Raw genomic sequence first — 20,488 nt, 5'->3', positions numbered from 1 at the left:
CATCCTCACCTAACCACCCCTAAGCTCTGGCCATGCTAGGTGCCACAAGTTCTCTAAACTTATAGAGCACCAAAAAACAACAAGAAAATGCCAGTCGGAACAAGCACACTTCAAACCCTGAAAGACAAACACACTCCACCACCTGCCACAAGCACTCCAACAAGGAAAAAGAAACGCGGCAATGCCTATCCAGGAGATCCCTCCCCAGTGGCGTAAGTACCGCGGTAGCAGCTGTAGCGGCTGCTACAGAGCGCGCGGCTTGAGGGGGCCCATGCCGCCTGCCGACACGCCCCCCATTATGCCCGGTTGCGCTGTTATGGCTGTTACAGCGGTAGCGCTGCTACTATGGGGCCCCCACCGCCGAGCCTCTAACATTTATGGGCCGGGCGACACGGGCACCCTCATGCCCGGGGGCGTCTCTAGCACCGGAGGGAGCCCCAGTGCTAGCGACAGCCACCCCCTCTTGCAGTAATTGTACTTGCGTCTATGGCCGTGCATGTTCCCTGCCCGATCTTTCAGCACCTTACAATGACGCTGATTGGCTGAGAAAAGTGACTTGCCCTGCCAATCAGCACATTTCAATGACGCGTCGTTCAGCTCCAGCAGACCTGCTCAGAAGAGAGCAGATCTGCATGACCACCGGACAGCGCGGTAACGGGATCATGTGAGTATGTAATTATTATTTCTTTACTACTAAAACTGTGAGTGGCATTTTCTACAGGGGGGGTCTATCTACAGGGGGGGGGGGTCATCTATATGTGGGGATGTGATCCACTGTATACAGGGGGGGGGGTCGGGTCTATATGTGGGGATGTGGGCCACTATATACAGGGAGGTCTATATGCGGGGATGTGGGGCACTATCTACAGGGGGGTCTATATGTGGGGATGTGGGGCACTATATACAGGGGGGTCTATATGTGGGGATGTGGGCTACTATATACAGGGGAGCTATATATGTGGATGTGAGGCACTATCTACAGGGGGGTCTATATGTGGGGATGTGGGGCACTATATACAGGGGGAGCTATATGTGGGACACTATATACAGGGGGAGATATATGTGAGGTACTATCTACAGACACAGTATGGTACTATTATAATCAGGGACACTATAAAGCATCTGCCAGACACAGCTTCTGTGTCGACGCCTGTGGTTAATCAGTCTGCACCTGCTCCTAAGTCTGATAGAGTGACTCAATCTGCTACCACTCAGGCTGGTAGGCTCAGGAGTGGGAGAACCTATCACAGCCTGGCCAGACGGTTCTAGCTCCTGCCCTCGGTCTATTTATACCTTCATTTCCTGCTTGTCTCTGCCTGTGATTCTTTCCTGTTTCCTGACTCTGCTGCTCCTGCTATCATTATTGACCTTGCTTCATTTTGACCCTGGCTTTACTGACTACGCTCTTGCTCTGTGTTTGGTACCTCGTACACTCCTGGTTTGACTCTGCTCGTTCACTACTCTTGTTGCTCACGGTGTTGCCGTGGGCAGCTGCCCCATTTCCCTTAGCTTCTGTGTACCCTTGTCTGTTTGTCTGTCGTGCACATATTGAGCGTAGGGACCGTCACCCAGTTGTCCGCCGTCGCCTAGGACGGGCCGTGCAAGTAGGCAGGGACTGAGTGGCGGGTAGATTAGGGCTCACCTGTCTTCTCCCTACCCCGTCATTACATAATCACAGGCCCATATACCTTTTCTACCCTGGTCCATGACACAACTATGGACCCCCTTGAGACCCTGGCTCAGCAAATGCAGGGCCTCTCCCTACAGGTCCAAGCCCTGCCTCAGAGGGGAAACCAGCGTGATGCTACCCTGGTAGTGCCCCCCATCTCACCTCTTGAAAGCCACCACAAGTTGCCTGACCGGTTCTCAGGGGACTGGAAGACTTTTTTCTCCTTTTGGGAGAGTTGTAGGCTCTATTTCCATCTAAGGCCCCACGCCTCAGGTTCTGAGAGCCAGCGAGTGGGTATAATTATGTCCTGGCTCCAGGACGGGCCCCAAGAATGGGCCTTCTCCTTGGCTCCTGATGCCCCTGAACTTTCCTCTGTTGATCTTTTTTTTTCTGCTCTCGGGCTCATATATGACGAGACTGACAAGACTGCCTTTGCCGAGAGTCATCTGGTGACCTTACGTCAGGGTAAGAGACCCGTTGAGGAGTACTGTTCTGACTTTAGGAAGTGGTGTGTAGCTTCTCGGTGGAATGACCCTGCCTTGAGTTGCCAGTTTAGATTGGGTCTGTCGAACGCCCTGAAAGACCTGTTAGTTAGCTATCCCTCTTCTGACTCTCTAGATCAGGTTATGGCTTTAGCGGTACGTCTTGATCGACGTCTCAGGGAACGACGACTTGAACGTTTTTATGCTTTCTCCTCTGGCTCCCCCATGATGGCTCCCGAGGTTCCGTTGCTTCGTTCTTACACGGAAAACTCGGATGAACCAATGCAACTCGGGGCCTCCGTGTCTCACCAACAACGTAGAGAGCTCTGCAGGAAGAATGGTCTCTGCTTCTACTGTGGGGATGGCAAGCATCAAGTGAACAACTGTCCTAGGCGTAAGAATAAGCAGCTGGAAGAACTTCCGCGTCTAAGTGACCATCGGGGAGGTCACTTGGGCGCACAGGTATTTCCCGTAAATATGAAACCTAATAAGATCTTGCTTCCCATTCAGGTCTCTTTTGAGGGTAGGTCTGCTACCAGCAGTGCCTTCGTGGATTCAGGGTCTTCTGCTAATATTATGTCTGTGGAATTTGCTATGTCTCTAGCTATGCCATTGATTGATTTGCCTAAACCTGTCCCGGTAGTGGGTATCGACTCCACTCCACTTGCTAATGGTTATTTTACGCAGCATACCCCTGTTTTTGAACTCCTTGTTGGCTCCATGCATTTGGAGCAGTGCTCTGTACTGGTGATGCAGGGATTATCGTCCGATTTGGTTTTAGGCCTTCCCTGGTTGCAGATGCATAATCCCACGTTTAACTGGAATACTGGGAATTTTATCAAATGGGGTAATGAATGCATGACATCATGTTTTTCTGTTAATTTTATTTCTCTCCCTGAGGAGGTGAACACTCTACCTGAGTTTATTCAGGACTTCGCTGATGTTTTTTCTAAAAAGGCCTTAGAAGAGTTACCTCCTCATAGAGAATACGATTGCGCTATCGATTTGGTACCAGGAGCTAAGCTCCCTAAGGGTAGGATATTTAATCTCTGTTGTCCCGAACGTGAAGCCATGAGAGAGTATATCCAGGAATGACTGGCCAAGGGTTACATTCGCCCCTCTACTTCTCCGGTAGGTGCTGGCTTCTTCTTCGTAGGGAAGAAGGATGGTGGTCTTAGGCCGTGCATCGATTACCGAAATTTGAATAAGGTCACTGTAAGGAACCAGTATCCCCTTCCTTAGATTCCTGATCTCTTCAATCAGGTTCAGGGGGCCCAATGGTTCCCTAAGTTTGATCTTCGGGGAGCTTATAACCTTATCCGCATCAGATAGGGGGGTGAGTGGAAGACTGCGTTTAACACGCCCGAAGGTCATTTCGAATACCTCGTCATTCCCTTTGGGTTGTGTAATGCTCCCGCGGTCTTCCAGAATTTCATAAATGAGATTTTAAGAGACTACCTGGGGGTATTTCTTGTAGTGTACCTTGATGACATACTTGTGTTTTCCAAGGACTGGTCCTCCCACATTGAGCATGTCAGGAAGGTGCTCCAGGCCCTTCGGGAAAACAAACTCTTTGCTAAAACCGAAAAATGTGTGTTTGGGGTGCAGGAGATACCATTTTTGGATCAAATCCTCACTCCTCATGAATTCCGCATGGACCCTGCCAAGGTTCAGGCTGTGGCTGAATGGGTCCAACCTGCCTCCCTGAAGGCGTTACAGTGCTTCCTGGGGTTTGCTAATTATTACAGGAGATTTATTGCTAACTTCTTACGGCTCTTACTTGCAATGGTGCTGATCTCCTCCACTGGCCTCCAGAAGCGGTCCAGGCTTTTGAGGTCCTTAAGAAGTGCTTTATCTCGGCCTCAGTGCTGATTCAGCCTAACCAAATGGAGCCATTCATCGTGGAGGTTGATGCCTCCGAGGTGGGAGTGGGTGCTGTCTTGTCCCAGGGTACCAGGTCCCTCACCCATCTCCGTCCCTGTGCCTACTTCTCCAGGAAGTTCTCGCCCACTGAGAGTAACTATGACACTGGCAACCGCGAACTCTTAGCCATTAAATGGGCATTTGAAGAGTGGCGCCACTTCATGGAGGGGGCTAGGCACCAGGTAACGGTCCTTACCGACCACAAGAATCTGGATTCCTAGAATCTGCCCGGAGGCTAAACCTGAGACAAGCTCGATGGGCGTTGCTTTTTACTAGATTCAACTTTTTGGTCACCTATAGGGCTGGTGTAATGGCAGGAAGGAGGTGAAGGGAACAAGTGAGCCCTAATCTACCCACCGCCCTGTCCCTGCCTACTTGCAACGACCCGCCCTAGGCGACGGGGTACAACTTGGCGGCGGTCCCTACGCTGTCTAAGTGCAAGGGAGTACAAACAGGGAACACGCAAGGGAAGGGGCAGTAGGCCACGGAACGGCGCGAGGAAACGGAGCGGTGAATGAGCCAGTCAGGATCAGGATGTAGTGGAGTATACCAACGAGAGCACGGAGCAGGAAGCAAGCCAGGGGCAAAGCGAAGCAGGATAAGCGGAACTGAAGCTAGGCAGAAGCACGGCAGAAGCAGGCTGGAGCAAGGCAGCAGTGGGGCCAGGAATCCAAGAAGAATAACAAGCACTGAGGAAGAGAACACGGCAGGTATAAATGGACAGGGGGCGGAGCTAATTCCGACTGACCAGGCCGCTGTAGGCTCTCCCACTCCTGAGCCTGCCACCCTGGTTGGTGGGAGCCGGTGTCAGTCTAAGAGGTCTGGCCTCAGGTGTCGACTGATTAATCCCGGGAGTATACACAGACGTAGTACCTGGCAGATCCTTTACAGCTGGGTCTAAAAATATTAAAGTTGATGCGCTGTCGTGTAGCTTCATGGCTAGCCCTCCTTCGGAGGAAGATCCTGCTTGTGTTTTGCCCCCAGGTATAATCATTTCCTCTGTTGATTCTGACTTAGTCTCCGAAATTGCGGCTGATCAAGGTTCAGCTCCCGGGAACCTTCCTGAGAACAAGCTGTTTGTTCCCCAGCAATTCCGGCTAAGGGTACTCAGGGAAAATCATGACTCTGCACTATCTGGCTATCCCGGCATCCTGTGTACCAAGCACCTCATTACGAGAAACTATTGGTGGCCTGGGTTGCCTAAAGACGTTAAGGCCTACGTCGCCGCTTGTGAAATTTGTGCTAGGTCCAAGACTCCCAGGTCCTGACCAGCGGGCTTACTATGTTCTTTGCCCATTCCCCAGAGACCTTGGACCAATATCTCCATGGATTTTATCACCGATCTTCCTCCATCTCAAGGCAAGTCGGTGGTGTGGGTTGTAGTAGACCGCTTCAGTAAGATGTGCCACTTTGTGCCCCTCAAGAAACTACCCAATGCTAAGATGCGTCTCCATGGGGTTCCTGTCAATATAGTTTCTGACAGAGGGGTACAATTTGTTTCATTGTTTTGGAGAGCCTTCTGTAAAAAGTTGGAGATTGATCTGTCCTTCTCCTCGGCCTTCCATCCTGAAACTAATGGCCAAACTGAGAGGACTAATCAGTCTCTAGAACAATATTTAAGGTGTTTTATCTCTGACTGTCAATATGATTGGGTCTCCTTCATTTCCCTCGCAGAATTTTCCCTTAATAACCGGGTCAGTAACTCGTCAGGGGTCTCCCCCTTTTTCTGTAATTTTGGGTTTAATCCACGGTTCTCCGTTTCACCTGGAGGTTCCAACAATCCCGAGGTAGATGTCGTTCATCGGGAACTGTGCACAGTGTGGGCCCAGGTTCAGAAGAACCTAGAGGCGTCCCAGAGCATACAAAAGATTCAGGCAGATAGAAGACGTTCTGCTAACCCCTTGTTTGTGGTCGGGGATCTGGTGTGGCTGTCTTCAAAAAATTTACGCCTTAAAGTCCCATCCAAAAATATTTGTAAGCAGCAGCTGGGTAGTCCAGTCCTCGGGGGATGGGGTCGGAGTCTTGCAGGAGGATTTATCTTCTTCTTCCTCCCTCGCTCTACATTATTGGTGGTGGACCTGTCGGCTACTCACAGAAATAATTGAACCCTCCTGAAAATGACATTAGTATATATATTATCCCGGCTGGACTCTCGGGGGGCACCTGGAGCATTGGCGCAGTTCCCTGATGTGCATAATAGATGATTGTGGGTGACAGCTCAGTGATCATCCGGATAATGAGTTTCTTGTGTTTGACTTTTCTTAAGTGCCCCCTGAAGAGCCAGGTCTCCCTCCCTCATGTGCAGACTTCAGGACTTGGGGAGAAGTTTTCTCTGCAGTATCCACACCGTCAGATTTATTGCTAAAAATAATATTGGTAATCTGAGTGACATTGCCCCTTCTGATGTAGCAGAGCTGAGTTTGGCATTTAGATCTGTGGGTAGAGACATAACGTGAAGCTTCTAGGGTGACCTGTGCGTCCTCCGGCATTAGAATCCAGTTGCGGCTTTTACCTCTGCAACGCCAGCCACACAACCGCCACTCACTCTCCCTAGACCTTAACTGCACATGCATCACTGGCACACTGGACACTGTCCTCACCCGGCACACTGGACACTGTCCGCACCCGGCACACTGGACACTGTCCGCACCCGGCACACTGGACACTGTCCGCACCCGGCACACTGGACACTGTAAGCACCCGCCACACTGGACACTGTCCGCACCCGGCACACTGGACACTGTCCGCACCCAGCACACATGAAAAGAAACACAATTTGCTCTTTGGACACATGCAGCACATGTGCCACTCACTCACGGGACAGGACAGTTGTGGCTCAGGTTTCACGTGGGCCCTCGAGAGGTAGAGTCACAGTGGGCCCCCTAATGCCTCAACTTCTTTCATCTACCTATGACTATGGGATTGTAGAGTTCGCTCCGTTACTTTCAAATCTTCTTAGGGTTCTATTACATGGCCTGATGTGGGCTGTCTAAACGAGCGCCAATGAACGAGACAGCTCGTTGATCGGCACTCATTTGCTCCTTTCACATGGAGCAATGATTGTTTATGTATAGGGACGAGCGATCATTACTCCGATCGCTTGTCCCCTTACATTTTCATTGCTCGTTCATCGGCTGATCGTTGCCCTGATTACACAGGGCAATGATCGGGAACAAGCGTTCATTTGAATGCTCATTTGCCCAATCATTGGCCCGTGTAATAGGTCCTTCACTCCCCATAACCTAAGTGGCCAATTGCCCTACCAACTAACTCCAATCACCAACTTACCACCCACAAAGGAGCCGATAATAAACACATAGATATTGGGTTGGATTAAATTAGCCACAGCAGCCATTTTTTTTAAACAAACAACATAAGAATTAAATTTGCATACAATCTAAAATTTACAGACAATGATGGAAGGGGAGCCTTGGAGCTACAAAATCTGGTGCCAATCTGCCCACATACACCATTTACCCCAGCCATCTCTCTACAGGCTCAGGGGCACCGTGACCAACTACTGATGGCTGTTATAAACTGTACCCACTCCCTGGGGCCCAGGAAGCCCAAAATTAAGCCAGACCAACCAATAATTGTATAATTTGGAAGGTACCATACCCACAATGAATACCCCCTGCACCAACTTAACACCAATTCCAAGGACCCCCAACCCACCACAGGAGCTTACCTTGATACACTCAAGTATGAGAGCTAACCCACACTAACAAGGCCCGTTCTACTCCCTCTTGAATCTTCAAAGCCCAAAGATCAAAAAGGTGAACCCTGTCAATCAATCAGAAATTGCCTTGTCCATCCTTTCATAATGACGGACACAGACACACCCATTTCAGACCACAAACCCAGACACCACCGATTAACTTTCACACAAACCTTGTTAAGACGCGCCACTGAATGAGAAGTCCTCCATGGAACTATTTCGGACCTCACCACCACACAGGGAAACAGAGACCATGTCCGGAGAAGATTACCTACCATCCCTAATAAGCTCACAGAAACGCGGGACACCAAATTCATCCTCTCCCACATGCAAAACCAGGATATCAGGAGCCCCATCAACCTGAGCATAACGATGGAATTCTGGCAGAACCTGACTCCAGGCCATACCTTTAAGGCCAAGCCATTGGACAACAGCAACTCTCCTCGGGCAACCCAGGTTCCTCCCATCAGGATGCACATCAGCCCTTTCAGCCCCCCAATGCTTGTAGGAGTGCCCGACAATCCACAACAAACAAGGGGCCTAAACTAGTACAAACAAAAAAGAGGAAAAAAGGAGGGAGGGGAAGGACACATGCATACCACTGAAACCCAAGAACACAATACCCATACCAAACATAATCACATAAAATCCAAATCACCTTTTTACGCTTGGCCACCTCTTGCCAAAGTTCCCAAGTCTGCCGCCTCCGTGTAGGCCCTAATGCGAAAGGAATGGTGGGCAAAACAAGAGCTGTCCAAATCCAACACTTCCAAACACTGCCGAAACACACAAGTAAATTGATACCGCGACAAAAAGGAACCATCAACTCAACATGACATAACAGAAGACCTGAAGCTGCTAGGGAAACCACTTGAGTGGCGATAAGACAAGCAACTGGGCACATCCATACCCCAGGCACCACCTCCAACACCACCCACTTACCCCTACTCCTTTGATCGGTCTTGAATGGTCTAATCCAAAACTCTGCCCGCCCTTCCAGAGCACATCCTCACCTAACCACCCCTAAGCTCTGGCCATGCTAGGTGCCACAAGTTCTCTAAACTTATAGAGCACCAAAAAACAACAAGAAAATGCCAGTCGGAACAAGCACACTTCAAACCCTGAAAGACAAACACACTCCACCACCTGCCACAAGCACTCCAACAAGGAAAAAGAAACGCGGCAATGCCTATCCAGGAGATCCCTCCCCAGTGGCGTAAGTACCGCGGTAGCAGCTGTAGCGGCTGCTACAGAGCGCGCGGCTTGAGGGGGCCCATGCCGCCTGCCGACACGCCCCCCATTATGCCCGGTTGCGCTGTTATGGCTGTTACAGCGGTAGCGCTGCTACTATGGGGCCCCCACCGCCGAGCCTCTAACATTTATGGGCCGGGCGACACGGGCACCCTCATGCCCGGGGGCGTCTCTAGCACCGGAGGGAGCCCCAGTGCTAGCGACAGCCACCCCCTCTTGCAGTAATTGTACCTGCGTCTATGGCCGTGCATGTTCCCTGCCCGATCTTTCAGCACCTTACAATGACGCTGATTGGCTGAGAAAAGTGACTTGCCCTGCCAATCAGCACATTTCAATGACGCGTCGTTCAGCTCCAGCGGACCTGCTCAGAAGAGAGCAGATCTGCATGACCACCGGACAGCGCGGTAACGGGATCATGTGAGTATGTAATTATTATTTCTTTACTACTAAAACTGTGAGTGGCATTTTCTACAGGGGGGGTCTATCTACAGGGGGGGGGGGTCATCTATATGTGGGGATGTGATCCACTGTATACAGGGGGGGGGGGGTCGGGTCTATATGTGGGGATGTGGGCCACTATATACAGGGAGGTCTATATGCGGGGATGTGGGGCACTATCTACAGGGGGGTCTATATGTGGGGATGTGGGGCACTATATACAGGGGGGTCTATATGTGGGGATGTGGGCTACTATATACAGGGGAGCTATATATGTGGATGTGAGGCACTATCTACAGGGGGGTCTATATGTGGGGATGTGGGGCACTATATACAGGGGGAGCTATATGTGGGACACTATATACAGGGGGAGATATATGTGAGGTACTATCTACAGACACAGTATGGTACTATTATAATCAGGGACACTATAAAGCATCTGCCAGACACAGCTTCTGTGTCGACGCCTGTGGTTAATCAGTCTGCACCTGCTCCTAAGTCTGATAGAGTGACTCAATCTGCTACCACTCAGGCTGGTAGGCTCAGGAGTGGGAGAACCTATCACAGCCTGGCCAGACGGTTCTAGCTCCTGCCCTCGGTCTATTTATACCTTCATTTCCTGCTTGTCTCTGCCTGTGATTCTTTCCTGTTTCCTGACTCTGCTGCTCCTGCTATCATTATTGACCTTGCTTCATTTTGACCCTGGCTTTACTGACTACGCTCTTGCTCTGTGTTTGGTACCTCGTACACTCCTGGTTTGACTCTGCTCGTTCACTACTCTTGTTGCTCACGGTGTTGCCGTGGGCAGCTGCCCCATTTCCCTTAGCTTCTGTGTACCCTTGTCTGTTTGTCTGTCGTGCACATATTGAGCGTAGGGACCGTCACCCAGTTGTCCGCCGTCGCCTAGGACGGGCCGTGCAAGTAGGCAGGGACTGAGTGGCGGGTAGATTAGGGCTCACCTGTCTTCTCCCTACCCCGTCATTACATAATCACAGGCCCATATACCTTTTCTACCCTGGTCCATGACACAACTATGGACCCCCTTGAGACCCTGGCTCAGCAAATGCAGGGCCTCTCCCTACAGGTCCAAGCCCTGCCTCAGAGGGGAAACCAGCGTGATGCTACCCTGGTAGTGCCCCCCATCTCACCTCTTGAAAGCCACCACAAGTTGCCTGACCGGTTCTCAGGGGACTGGAAGACTTTTTTCTCCTTTTGGGAGAGTTGTAGGCTCTATTTCCATCTAAGGCCCCACGCCTCAGGTTCTGAGAGCCAGCGAGTGGGTATAATTATGTCCTGGCTCCAGGACGGGCCCCAAGAATGGGCCTTCTCCTTGGCTCCTGATGCCCCTGAACTTTCCTCTGTTGATCTTTTTTTTTCTGCTCTCGGGCTCATATATGACGAGACTGACAAGACTGCCTTTGCCGAGAGTCATCTGGTGACCTTACGTCAGGGTAAGAGACCCGTTGAGGAGTACTGTTCTGACTTTAGGAAGTGGTGTGTAGCTTCTCGGTGGAATGACCCTGCCTTGAGTTGCCAGTTTAGATTGGGTCTGTCGAACGCCCTGAAAGACCTGTTAGTTAGCTATCCCTCTTCTGACTCTCTAGATCAGGTTATGGCTTTAGCGGTACGTCTTGATCGACGTCTCAGGGAACGACGACTTGAACGTTTTTATGCTTTCTCCTCTGGCTCCCCCATGATGGCTCCCGAGGTTCCGTTGCTTCGTTCTTACACGGAAAACTCGGATGAACCAATGCAACTCGGGGCCTCCGTGTCTCACCAACAACGTAGAGAGCTCTGCAGGAAGAATGGTCTCTGCTTCTACTGTGGGGATGGCAAGCATCAAGTGAACAACTGTCCTAGGCGTAAGAATAAGCAGCTGGAAGAACTTCCGCGTCTAAGTGACCATCGGGGAGGTCGCTTGTGTGCACAGGTATTTCCCGTAAATATGAAACCTAATAAGATCTTGCTTCCCATTCAGGTCTCTTTTGAGGGTAGGTCTGCTACCAGCAGTGCCTTCGTGGATTCAGGGTCTTCTGCTAATATTATATCTGTGGAATTTGCTATGTCTCTAGCTATGCCATTGATTGATTTGCCTAAACCTGTCCCGGTAGTGGGTATCGACTCCACTCCACTTGCTAATGGTTATTTTACGCAGCATACCCCTGTTTTTGAACTCCTTGTTGGCTCCATGCATTTGGAGCAGTGCTCTGTACTGGTGATGCAGGGATTATCGTCCGATTTGGTTTTAGGCCTTCCCTGGTTGCAGATGCATAATCCCACGTTTAACTGGAATACTGGGAATTTTATCAAATGGGGTAATGAATGCATGACATCATGTTTTTCTGTTAATTTTATTTCTCTCCCTGAGGAGGTGAACACTCTACCTGAGTTTATTCAAGACTTCGCTGATGTTTTTTCTAAAAAGGCCTTAGAAGAGTTACCTCCTCATAGAGAATACGATTGCGCTATCGATTTGGTACCAGGAGCTAAGCTCCCTAAGGGTAGGATATTTAATCTCTGTTGTCCCGAACGTGAAGCCATGAGAGAGTATATCCAGGAATGACTGGCCAAGGGTTACATTCGCCCCTCTACTTCTCCGGTAGGTGCTGGCTTCTTCTTCGTAGGGAAGAAGGATGGTGGTCTTAGGCCGTGCATCGATTACCGAAATTTGAATAAGGTCACTGTAAGGAACCAGTATCCCCTTCCTTAGATTCCTGATCTCTTCAATCAGGTTCAGGGGGCCCAATGGTTCCCTAAGTTTGATCTTCGGGGAGCTTATAACCTTATCCGCATCAGATAGGGGGGTGAGTGGAAGACTGCGTTTAACACGCCCGAAGGTCATTTCGAATACCTCGTCATTCCCTTTGGGTTGTGTAATGCTCCCGCGGTCTTCCAGAATTTCATAAATGAGATTTTAAGAGACTACCTGGGGGTATTTCTTGTAGTGTACCTTGATGACATACTTGTGTTTTCCAAGGACTGGTCCTCCCACATTGAGCATGTCAGGAAGGTGCTCCAGGCCCTTCGGGAAAACAAACTCTTTGCTAAAACCGAAAAATGTGTGTTTGGGGTGCAGGAGATACCATTTTTGGATCAAATCCTCACTCCTCATGAATTCCGCATGGACCCTGCCAAGGTTCAGGCTGTGGCTGAATGGGTCCAACCTGCCTCCCTGAAGGCGTTACAGTGCTTCCTGGGGTTTGCTAATTATTACAGGAGATTTATTGCTAACTTCTTACGGCTCTTACTTGCAATGGTGCTGATCTCCTCCACTGGCCTCCAGAAGCGGTCCAGGCTTTTGAGGTCCTTAAGAAGTGCTTTATCTCGGCCTCAGTGCTGATTCAGCCTAACCAAATGGAGCCATTCATCGTGGAGGTTGATGCCTCCGAGGTGGGAGTGGGTGCTGTCTTGTCCCAGGGTACCAGGTCCCTCACCCATCTCCGTCCCTGTGCCTACTTCTCCAGGAAGTTCTCGCCCACTGAGAGTAACTATGACACTGGCAACCGCGAACTCTTAGCCATTAAATGGGCATTTGAAGAGTGGCGCCACTTCATGGAGGGGGCTAGGCACCAGGTAACGGTCCTTACCGACCACAAGAATCTGGATTCCTAGAATCTGCCCGGAGGCTAAACCTGAGACAAGCTCGATGGGCGTTGCTTTTTACTAGATTCAACTTTTTGGTCACCTATAGGGCTGGTGTAATGGCAGGAAGGAGGTGAAGGGAACAAGTGAGCCCTAATCTACCCACCGCCCTGTCCCTGCCTACTTGCAACGACCCGCCCTAGGCGACGGGGTACAACTTGGCGGCGGTCCCTACGCTGTCTAAGTGCAAGGGAGTACAAACAGGGAACACGCAAGGGAAGGGGCAGTAGGCCACGGAACGGCGCGAGGAAACGGAGCGGTGAATGAGCCAGTCAGGATCAGGATGTAGTGGAGTATACCAACGAGAGCACGGAGCAGGAAGCAAGCCAGGGGCAAAGCGAAGCAGGATAAGCGGAACTGAAGCTAGGCAGAAGCACGGCAGAAGCAGGCTGGAGCAAGGCAGCAGTGGGGCCAGGAATCCAAGAAGAATAACAAGCACTGAGGAAGAGAACACGGCAGGTATAAATGGACAGGGGGCGGAGCTAATTCCGACTGACCAGGCCGCTGTAGGCTCTCCCACTCCTGAGCCTGCCACCCTGGTTGGTGGGAGCCGGTGTCAGTCTAAGAGGTCTGGCCTCAGGTGTCGACTGATTAATCCCGGGAGTATACACAGACGTAGTACCTGGCAGATCCTTTACAGCTGGGTCTAAAAATATTAAAGTTGATGCGCTGTCGTGTAGCTTCATGGCTAGCCCTCCTTCGGAGGAAGATCCTGCTTGTGTTTTGCCCCCAGGTATAATCATTTCCTCTGTTGATTCTGACTTAGTCTCCGAAATTGCGGCTGATCAAGGTTCAGCTCCCGGGAACCTTCCTGAGAACAAGCTGTTTGTTCCCCAGCAATTCCGGCTAAGGGTACTCAGGGAAAATCATGACTCTGCACTATCTGGCTATCCCGGCATCCTGTGTACCAAGCACCTCATTACCAGAAACTATTGGTGGCCTGGGTTGCCTAAAGACGTTAAGGCCTACGTCGCCGCTTGTGAAATTTGTGCTAGGTCCAAGACTCCCAGGTCCTGACCAGCGGGCTTACTATGTTCTTTGCCCATTCCCCAGAGACCTTGGACCAATATCTCCATGGATTTTATCACCGATCTTCCTCCATCTCAAGGCAAGTCGGTGGTGTGGGTTGTAGTAGACCGCTTCAGTAAGATGTGCCACTTTGTGCCCCTCAAGAAACTACCCAATGCTAAGATGCGTCTCCATGGGGTTCCTGTCAATATAGTTTCTGACAGAGGGGTACAATTTGTTTCATTGTTTTGGAGAGCCTTCTGTAAAAAGTTGGAGATTGATCTGTCCTTCTCCTCGGCGTTCCATCCTGAAACTAATGGCCAAACTGAGAGGACTAATCAGTCTCTAGAACAATATTTAAGGTGTTTTATCTCTGACTGTCAATATGATTGGGTCTCCTTCATTTCCCTCGCAGAATTTTCCCTTAATAACCGGGTCAGTAACTCGTCAGGGGTCTCCCCCTTTTTCTGTAATTTTGGGTTTAATCCACGGTTCTCCGTTTCACCTGGAGGTTCCAACAATCCCGAGGTAGATGTCGTTCATCGGGAACTGTGCACAGTGTGGGCCCAGGTTCAGAAGAACCTAGAGGCGTCCCAGAGCATACAAAAGATTCAGGCAGATAGAAGACGTTCTGCTAACCCCTTGTTTGTGGTCGGGGATCTGGTGTGGCTGTCTTCAAAAAATTTACGCCTTAAAGTCCCATCCAAAAATATTTGCTCCCCGGTATATAGGGCTGTACAAGGTCATTTAGGTCCTTAACCCTGTCTCCTTCCGACTGGAGTTACCCCCGTCTTTTCGATTACACAACGTTTTTCATGCCTCCCTCCTGAAACGCTGCTCTCCGTCCTTGGCTACCCCGAGGAAACCTCCTATCCCTGTTCTCACCCCTGAAGGGGTAGAATTCGAGGTGGCCAAGATTGTGGACAGCAGGATGGTCCAAGGCTCGCTCCAGTACCTGGTTCATTGGAGAGGATATGGGCCTGTGGAGAGGACTTGGGTACCCGCCCGGGATGTTCACGCTGGGGTATTGCTCAGGAGGTTCCATCTTCGGTTCCCCAATAAGCCAGGTCCACCTAGAAAGGGTCCAGTGGCCCTTCATAAAAGGGGGGGTACTGTAAAGGATCTGCCAGACACAGCTTCTTTGTCGACGCCCGTGGTTAATCAGTCTGCACCTGCTCCTAAGTCTGATAGAGTGACTCGATCTGCTACCACTCAGGCTGGTAGGCTCAGGAGTGGGAGAACCTATCACAGCCTGGCCAGACGGTTCTAGCTCCCGTCCTCGGTCTATTTATACCTTAATTTCCTGCTTGTCTCTGTCTGTGATTCTTTCCTGTTTCCTGGCTCTGCTTCTCCTACTATCATTATTGACCTTGCTTCATTTTGACCCTGGCTTTACTGACTACGCTCTTGCGCTGCGTTTGGTACCTCGTACACTCCTGGTTTTACTCGGCTCGTTCACTACTCTTGTTGCTCACGGTCTTGCCGTGGGCAACTGCCCCATTTACTTAGCTTCTGTGTACCCTTGTCTGTTTGTCTGTCGTGCACATATTGAGCGTAGGGACTGTCGCCCAGTTGTACGCCGTCGCCTAGGACGGGCCGTGCAAGTAGGCAGGGACTGAGTGGCGGGTAGATTAGGGCTCACCTGTCTTCTCCCTACCCCGTCATTACAGACACAGTGTTTGGCGCTATTATAGTTAGAGGTACAGTGTACGGCGCTTTATTTTATTTAGAGGTGTTAAGAATTTTAACTTAGTTTATAGGTGCAGAAATGGTTTAAAAGTGAGAAGCTGAAGACATCTGAGCGGAAAACTGCAGAAATAGGTAAATTCATAATAGTGGTCTCGACCGGAGGGAGAAAAAGAACTAGAATCTGAGTTGTCACCGGTGAGTCACTTAATGCAAATGTTTATTCTGCCTCTAATCAGCACTGTAGTCGTTGTATGATATGCAGCAAGATGATGAGGGGGGGGATGATTTTTTTTGTCAAACAACATCTCCCAGCATATCCTTACTATTGTTTGGGCCATGCTGGGAGCTGTAGTTTTACGCCGTACAAACCTCTACGGCAGGGGTTGCACTAAACTGAGCTGTATTTGTTCTTGTACTGCATATATACACTGAGCTTTGTTCTGGTGCTGTATATATGTACTGAGCTTTGTTCTGGTATTGTATATACGTACTGAGCTTGGTTTTGATGCTGTATATATGTATGAGATTTGTTCTGGGGCTGTATATATGTACTGATCTTGGTTCTGATGCTATATTTAAGTACTGAGCTTAGTTCTAGTGTTGTATTTATGTACTGAGCTTGGTTCTGGGATTGTATATACCGTATTTTTTGGACTATAAGACACAGTTTTTAGCAAGTATAAATCTCGTTAAAAAGTCCCTGCGTCTTATAGTCGGCAGCACCAGGCCCCCTGACCACTCCTTACTTAACCCCTTCCCGACCCATGATGTGCCGGCACATCATGGAGCGGGGAGAAGATGATGTATTAGCAGGCTCACGCGCTGAGCACGCTCCATACACTGCAGGTGTCAGCAGCTGACACACTGCTCTAACGGCCAGGAACTGTTCCTGGCCGTTTAACTAGCGACCGCGGCATTTATAGGGGTTTTCCCATGAAAGACATTTATGATATATCCGCTCTCCTCTGGGCACTTCCTGGTTAGGTTGTCGAGTTACGGAAACAGCGCAACTCGCTGAGCTATGCTGTTTCCGTAACTCCCATACAACTGAACAGTAGTTACGGAAACATGCTACACTGCTTCTGTAACTGCCATTCACTACTATGGGAGTTACGGAAACAGCGAAGCTCAGCTAGTTACGCTGTTTCCTTAACTCATCCATGTATTGCAGTGTATTGTACTAGCGATCTAATGATCGTTGGCTCAAGTCCCCTAGGGGAACTAATAAAATGTGTAAAAAAAGAATGAAATAAAAAGTACAAAAAAAATAGTGCTAATAAAAACTACAACTCGTCCCGCAAAAACTAAGCACTCACACCGCTCAAACGATGGAAAAATATAAGTTATGGCTTTCAGAATGTGATGAAACGAAACAAATAATTTTTTTTAACCAATAGTTTTTTCTTTGTAAGAGAAGTAAAATATGAAAAGTTTTCCTATTTTCTGATGACTAAAACCTGGGTGCGTCTTATAGTCTGAAAAATATGGTATGTACTGAGTTCTGTATATATGTATGAGCTTTGTTCTGGTGCTGTATTTATATATATATCAGCTTGGTTCTGGTGCTGTATATATGTCAGAGCTTGGTTCTGGTGCTGTATATATGTCAGAGCTTGGTTCTGGAGCTGTAATTATATAGGATATATCTATAATAACAAAATTGCAGGGCAGATGGGATTGTTTTCAATGCATTGTATATTTCATGGGAACCTGTCTGGTAATTTTAACCCCTTGAACCGCCACCATGCGGTAACACATGACCTGACAATATTTCCAAATGTGTGTTTTTTTTCAGATGCAGCAAAATCTTTAAAATCCACTTTTAAAACGGTGCACACTATATGCTAATTACTCATTAAAGGGTCATGGGGTGGTGCTGCTATCCTGAAGAGTCACATAGTCCTGCCTCCAGACCCGCCTTTCCATGTTTGACTGACATCCCCCGGGCTGATATAACTTTCTCGGATGCGCCATTGCCTTGTGGCACTATATACAAGGGGGGTCAGTGTGGCACTATACACAAGGGGGGGGGCTGTGTAGCACTATATACAATGGGAGCTGTGTGGCACTGTACACATGGGGGAGCTGTGTGGCACTATATACAAGGAGCTGTGTGGCACTACTAAGGGGGGCAGTATGGCACTATCTACAAGGGGGAGGTGGGGGGCGCTATTTACAAGTGGGGTGTAACACTGTTTATAAGCGGGGCTATATAGCACTGTCTACAGGGGAGCTGTATAGCACATTCTACAAGGGGCACTATCTATAAGGGGGGCTGCTTGTGGCACCTGGGGGGTCCAGTCAAGAGTTTGCTATGCGGCCCAGTCTTTCCTAGTTATGCCCCTGTCCCTCCCTCCCCCTACGGTAACACCTTAGGGCCTGGCCAACTAGGAAATCTTTTGTGACAAAAAAAAATTATGTGGGGTCCCCCACAATTTTCATAACCAGCCAGATACAACACAGCAGCAGCAGCCAGCATTACTAGGGTGGGAAGGGCCACTGTTTTTGGCCTTTCCCAGCCTAATAATACCAGCCTGTGTGCCACGCATGACGTCACGACGCTAGATGCTGTAGGGACATACACTGCACGAAGAGCTGGGTGAGTGTAACATCATTACTGCTAGCTGGGGTCCTGAATCTAAGCCTGCCTTGTGGTAAGCTTAGATACGTGGTTAACATGTATCTAAGCTTACCACAAGGCAGGCTTAGATACATGAACTCAGTAAGCAGTAATGATGTTACACTTACCCATCTCTTCGTGCAGCGGATGTCCCGACACCATTCAGCGTTGTGACGTAATACGTGGCGCACAGTGTCATGACGCGAGAAGACATCAGGAGGACTTCCGCTGCGCTCGGAAAGGAGGGTAAATATAGTGGTATCTCGGCAGAGCGCTAGTATAATCTCTGCTTCGGGACTCTGTGGAATCCCCTGAGATCACTGTCCATAAATGGACAGTGTTGTCAAGGGCTTCCCCAGAGCGGAGTCCTGGGCAGAGCGCTAGTATAGGCTCTGCTCCGGGACTCTGTGGAATCCCCTGACATCACTGTCCATATATGGACAGTGTTGTCAGGGGCTAACTCAGAGTCCCGGAGCAAAGCCTATACTAGCACTCTACCTAGGACTCCGGCTCTGTGGATGCCCCTGACAACACTGTCCATATATGGACAGTGATGTCAAGGGATTCCCCAGAGTTCTGGAGCAGAGCCTATACTAGCACTCTGCCCGGGACTCCGCTCTGGGAAAGCCCTTGACAACACTGTCCATTTATGGACAGTGATGTCACTGGATACCCCAAAGTCCAGGAGCAGAGCCTATACTAGCGCTCTGCCCTGCTCTGGGACACCAGCTCTGGGGTCAAACTAGTTTTTTTTCTAACCATTATGTAAGAGAGTGTTGTTTGGTACAGCACTGATATGTTGCAGGTTTATCGTTAGCTATCACTGATCTAATGAGAGCAGTAAAATGGCAACGGAGATTGTTTATAGCTGGGTGTAGTAGGCATGATGAATCCCTGCTGCCGGCGCATTGCACGCTGGGACACAAGCGGTGCATGCCGGGAACTGTATGACCGGAAGAGCAAGACAACACAGAGGTAAACAAACCTCTCAATGTAAACAATAGATAATAATGGTAAATTAAAAAGTAATACTATAGATAACGATATTCAGGGGGCATTAATAGATAAATTGAGAAGCAATGCGGTGATATAAAAAAAAAAAAAGTATTGGAAAACCCCTTTAATGTTTTTCTTCAAATGAATTACCTGATTAAGATCAAATAATGATTATGTGGTAAAAAGATTGTTCTCCACAGGAAGTGTCCAACTGGGAGCGGAAGGCATAAAACCAGATTCTAATGGAAGGTAAACTGGTAGCATCCATGGCTCTCTTGATGGCACTTGCATTGATGGTATGTGGGCTCACATGTGCCCCTAAGACGCAAGGATCGATGTGGTAAGATCTAATCGGTATGTCCTAGGTTTTCCAGCTGTTGCTGCTAAATTCTGTTAGAGCTGTTTGATTTGCCTACAGAACAGTCCTGGTAGACTGGTGCCAACCTTATCATACCCGCCTCCCACAAAGAGATCTTGAGAGGCCTTCCAGGTAATACAAATTGTTTTTAGCTTCCTAAGATATTAGGAATATGTTAAGGGTGTCAATTTGAATCCTGGATTAGGTTAAGGCCCTTTTACACTGGGCGATTATCGTGCAGACGAGCATTTATATAACGTTCATTGACGATAATTGCGCTGTGTAAACAGGGCAGCGATCAGCAGATGATCGAGCAAACACTCGATCATCTGCTGGTCGTATCGTTTTAAAAAACAAACTTTTATATTATGTAGATGTTGTTATCACCAGATAAACATTTCTTTTAACAATTGACAAGGATTAGGGGTTCCCAGCAAGTGCCAGTAAACTTGAACTAACAGTCTTTAACATAATGAACTCCATCACTGAGATGCGGCAGGCACAGCCTGAGCCAATACAACGCTCTTGTCATGAACTGACGGCATTGTCACAATTCTAAGCAGCCGTCAGTGTCACTGTTCTAAGCAGCCGTGAAGACAAGCAACTTGCCGAGGAAGAGGACGGATGAGCAGAGGGTTTGTGGTAGTCATAATAAAACTCCACCAATCCGTCTACGTGGGAATTCACCCCAGGT

General features: G+C 49.2%; 1 protein-coding gene across 1 annotated transcript in view; it reads right to left on the bottom strand.

The window, feature by feature from the left end:
- The window catches only part of LOC142740523 (odorant receptor 131-2-like), a 29,281-nt gene extending 21,084 nt beyond the window's left edge, over positions 1-8,197 (bottom strand). Inside the window, exon 1 of the mRNA XM_075849994.1 lies at positions 8,068-8,197. Coding sequence (XP_075706109.1) covers positions 8,068-8,197 — 130 coding nt within the window. The remainder of the gene's footprint in view (positions 1-8,067) is intronic.
- Positions 8,198-20,488: the final 12,291 nt, after the last annotated feature.

This window comes from Rhinoderma darwinii, chromosome 2, assembly GCF_050947455.1.
Source record: "Rhinoderma darwinii isolate aRhiDar2 chromosome 2, aRhiDar2.hap1, whole genome shotgun sequence".
Taxonomy (NCBI): domain Eukaryota; kingdom Metazoa; phylum Chordata; class Amphibia; order Anura; family Rhinodermatidae; genus Rhinoderma; species Rhinoderma darwinii.
This window is presented reverse-complemented; position numbering and strand designations above follow the sequence as displayed.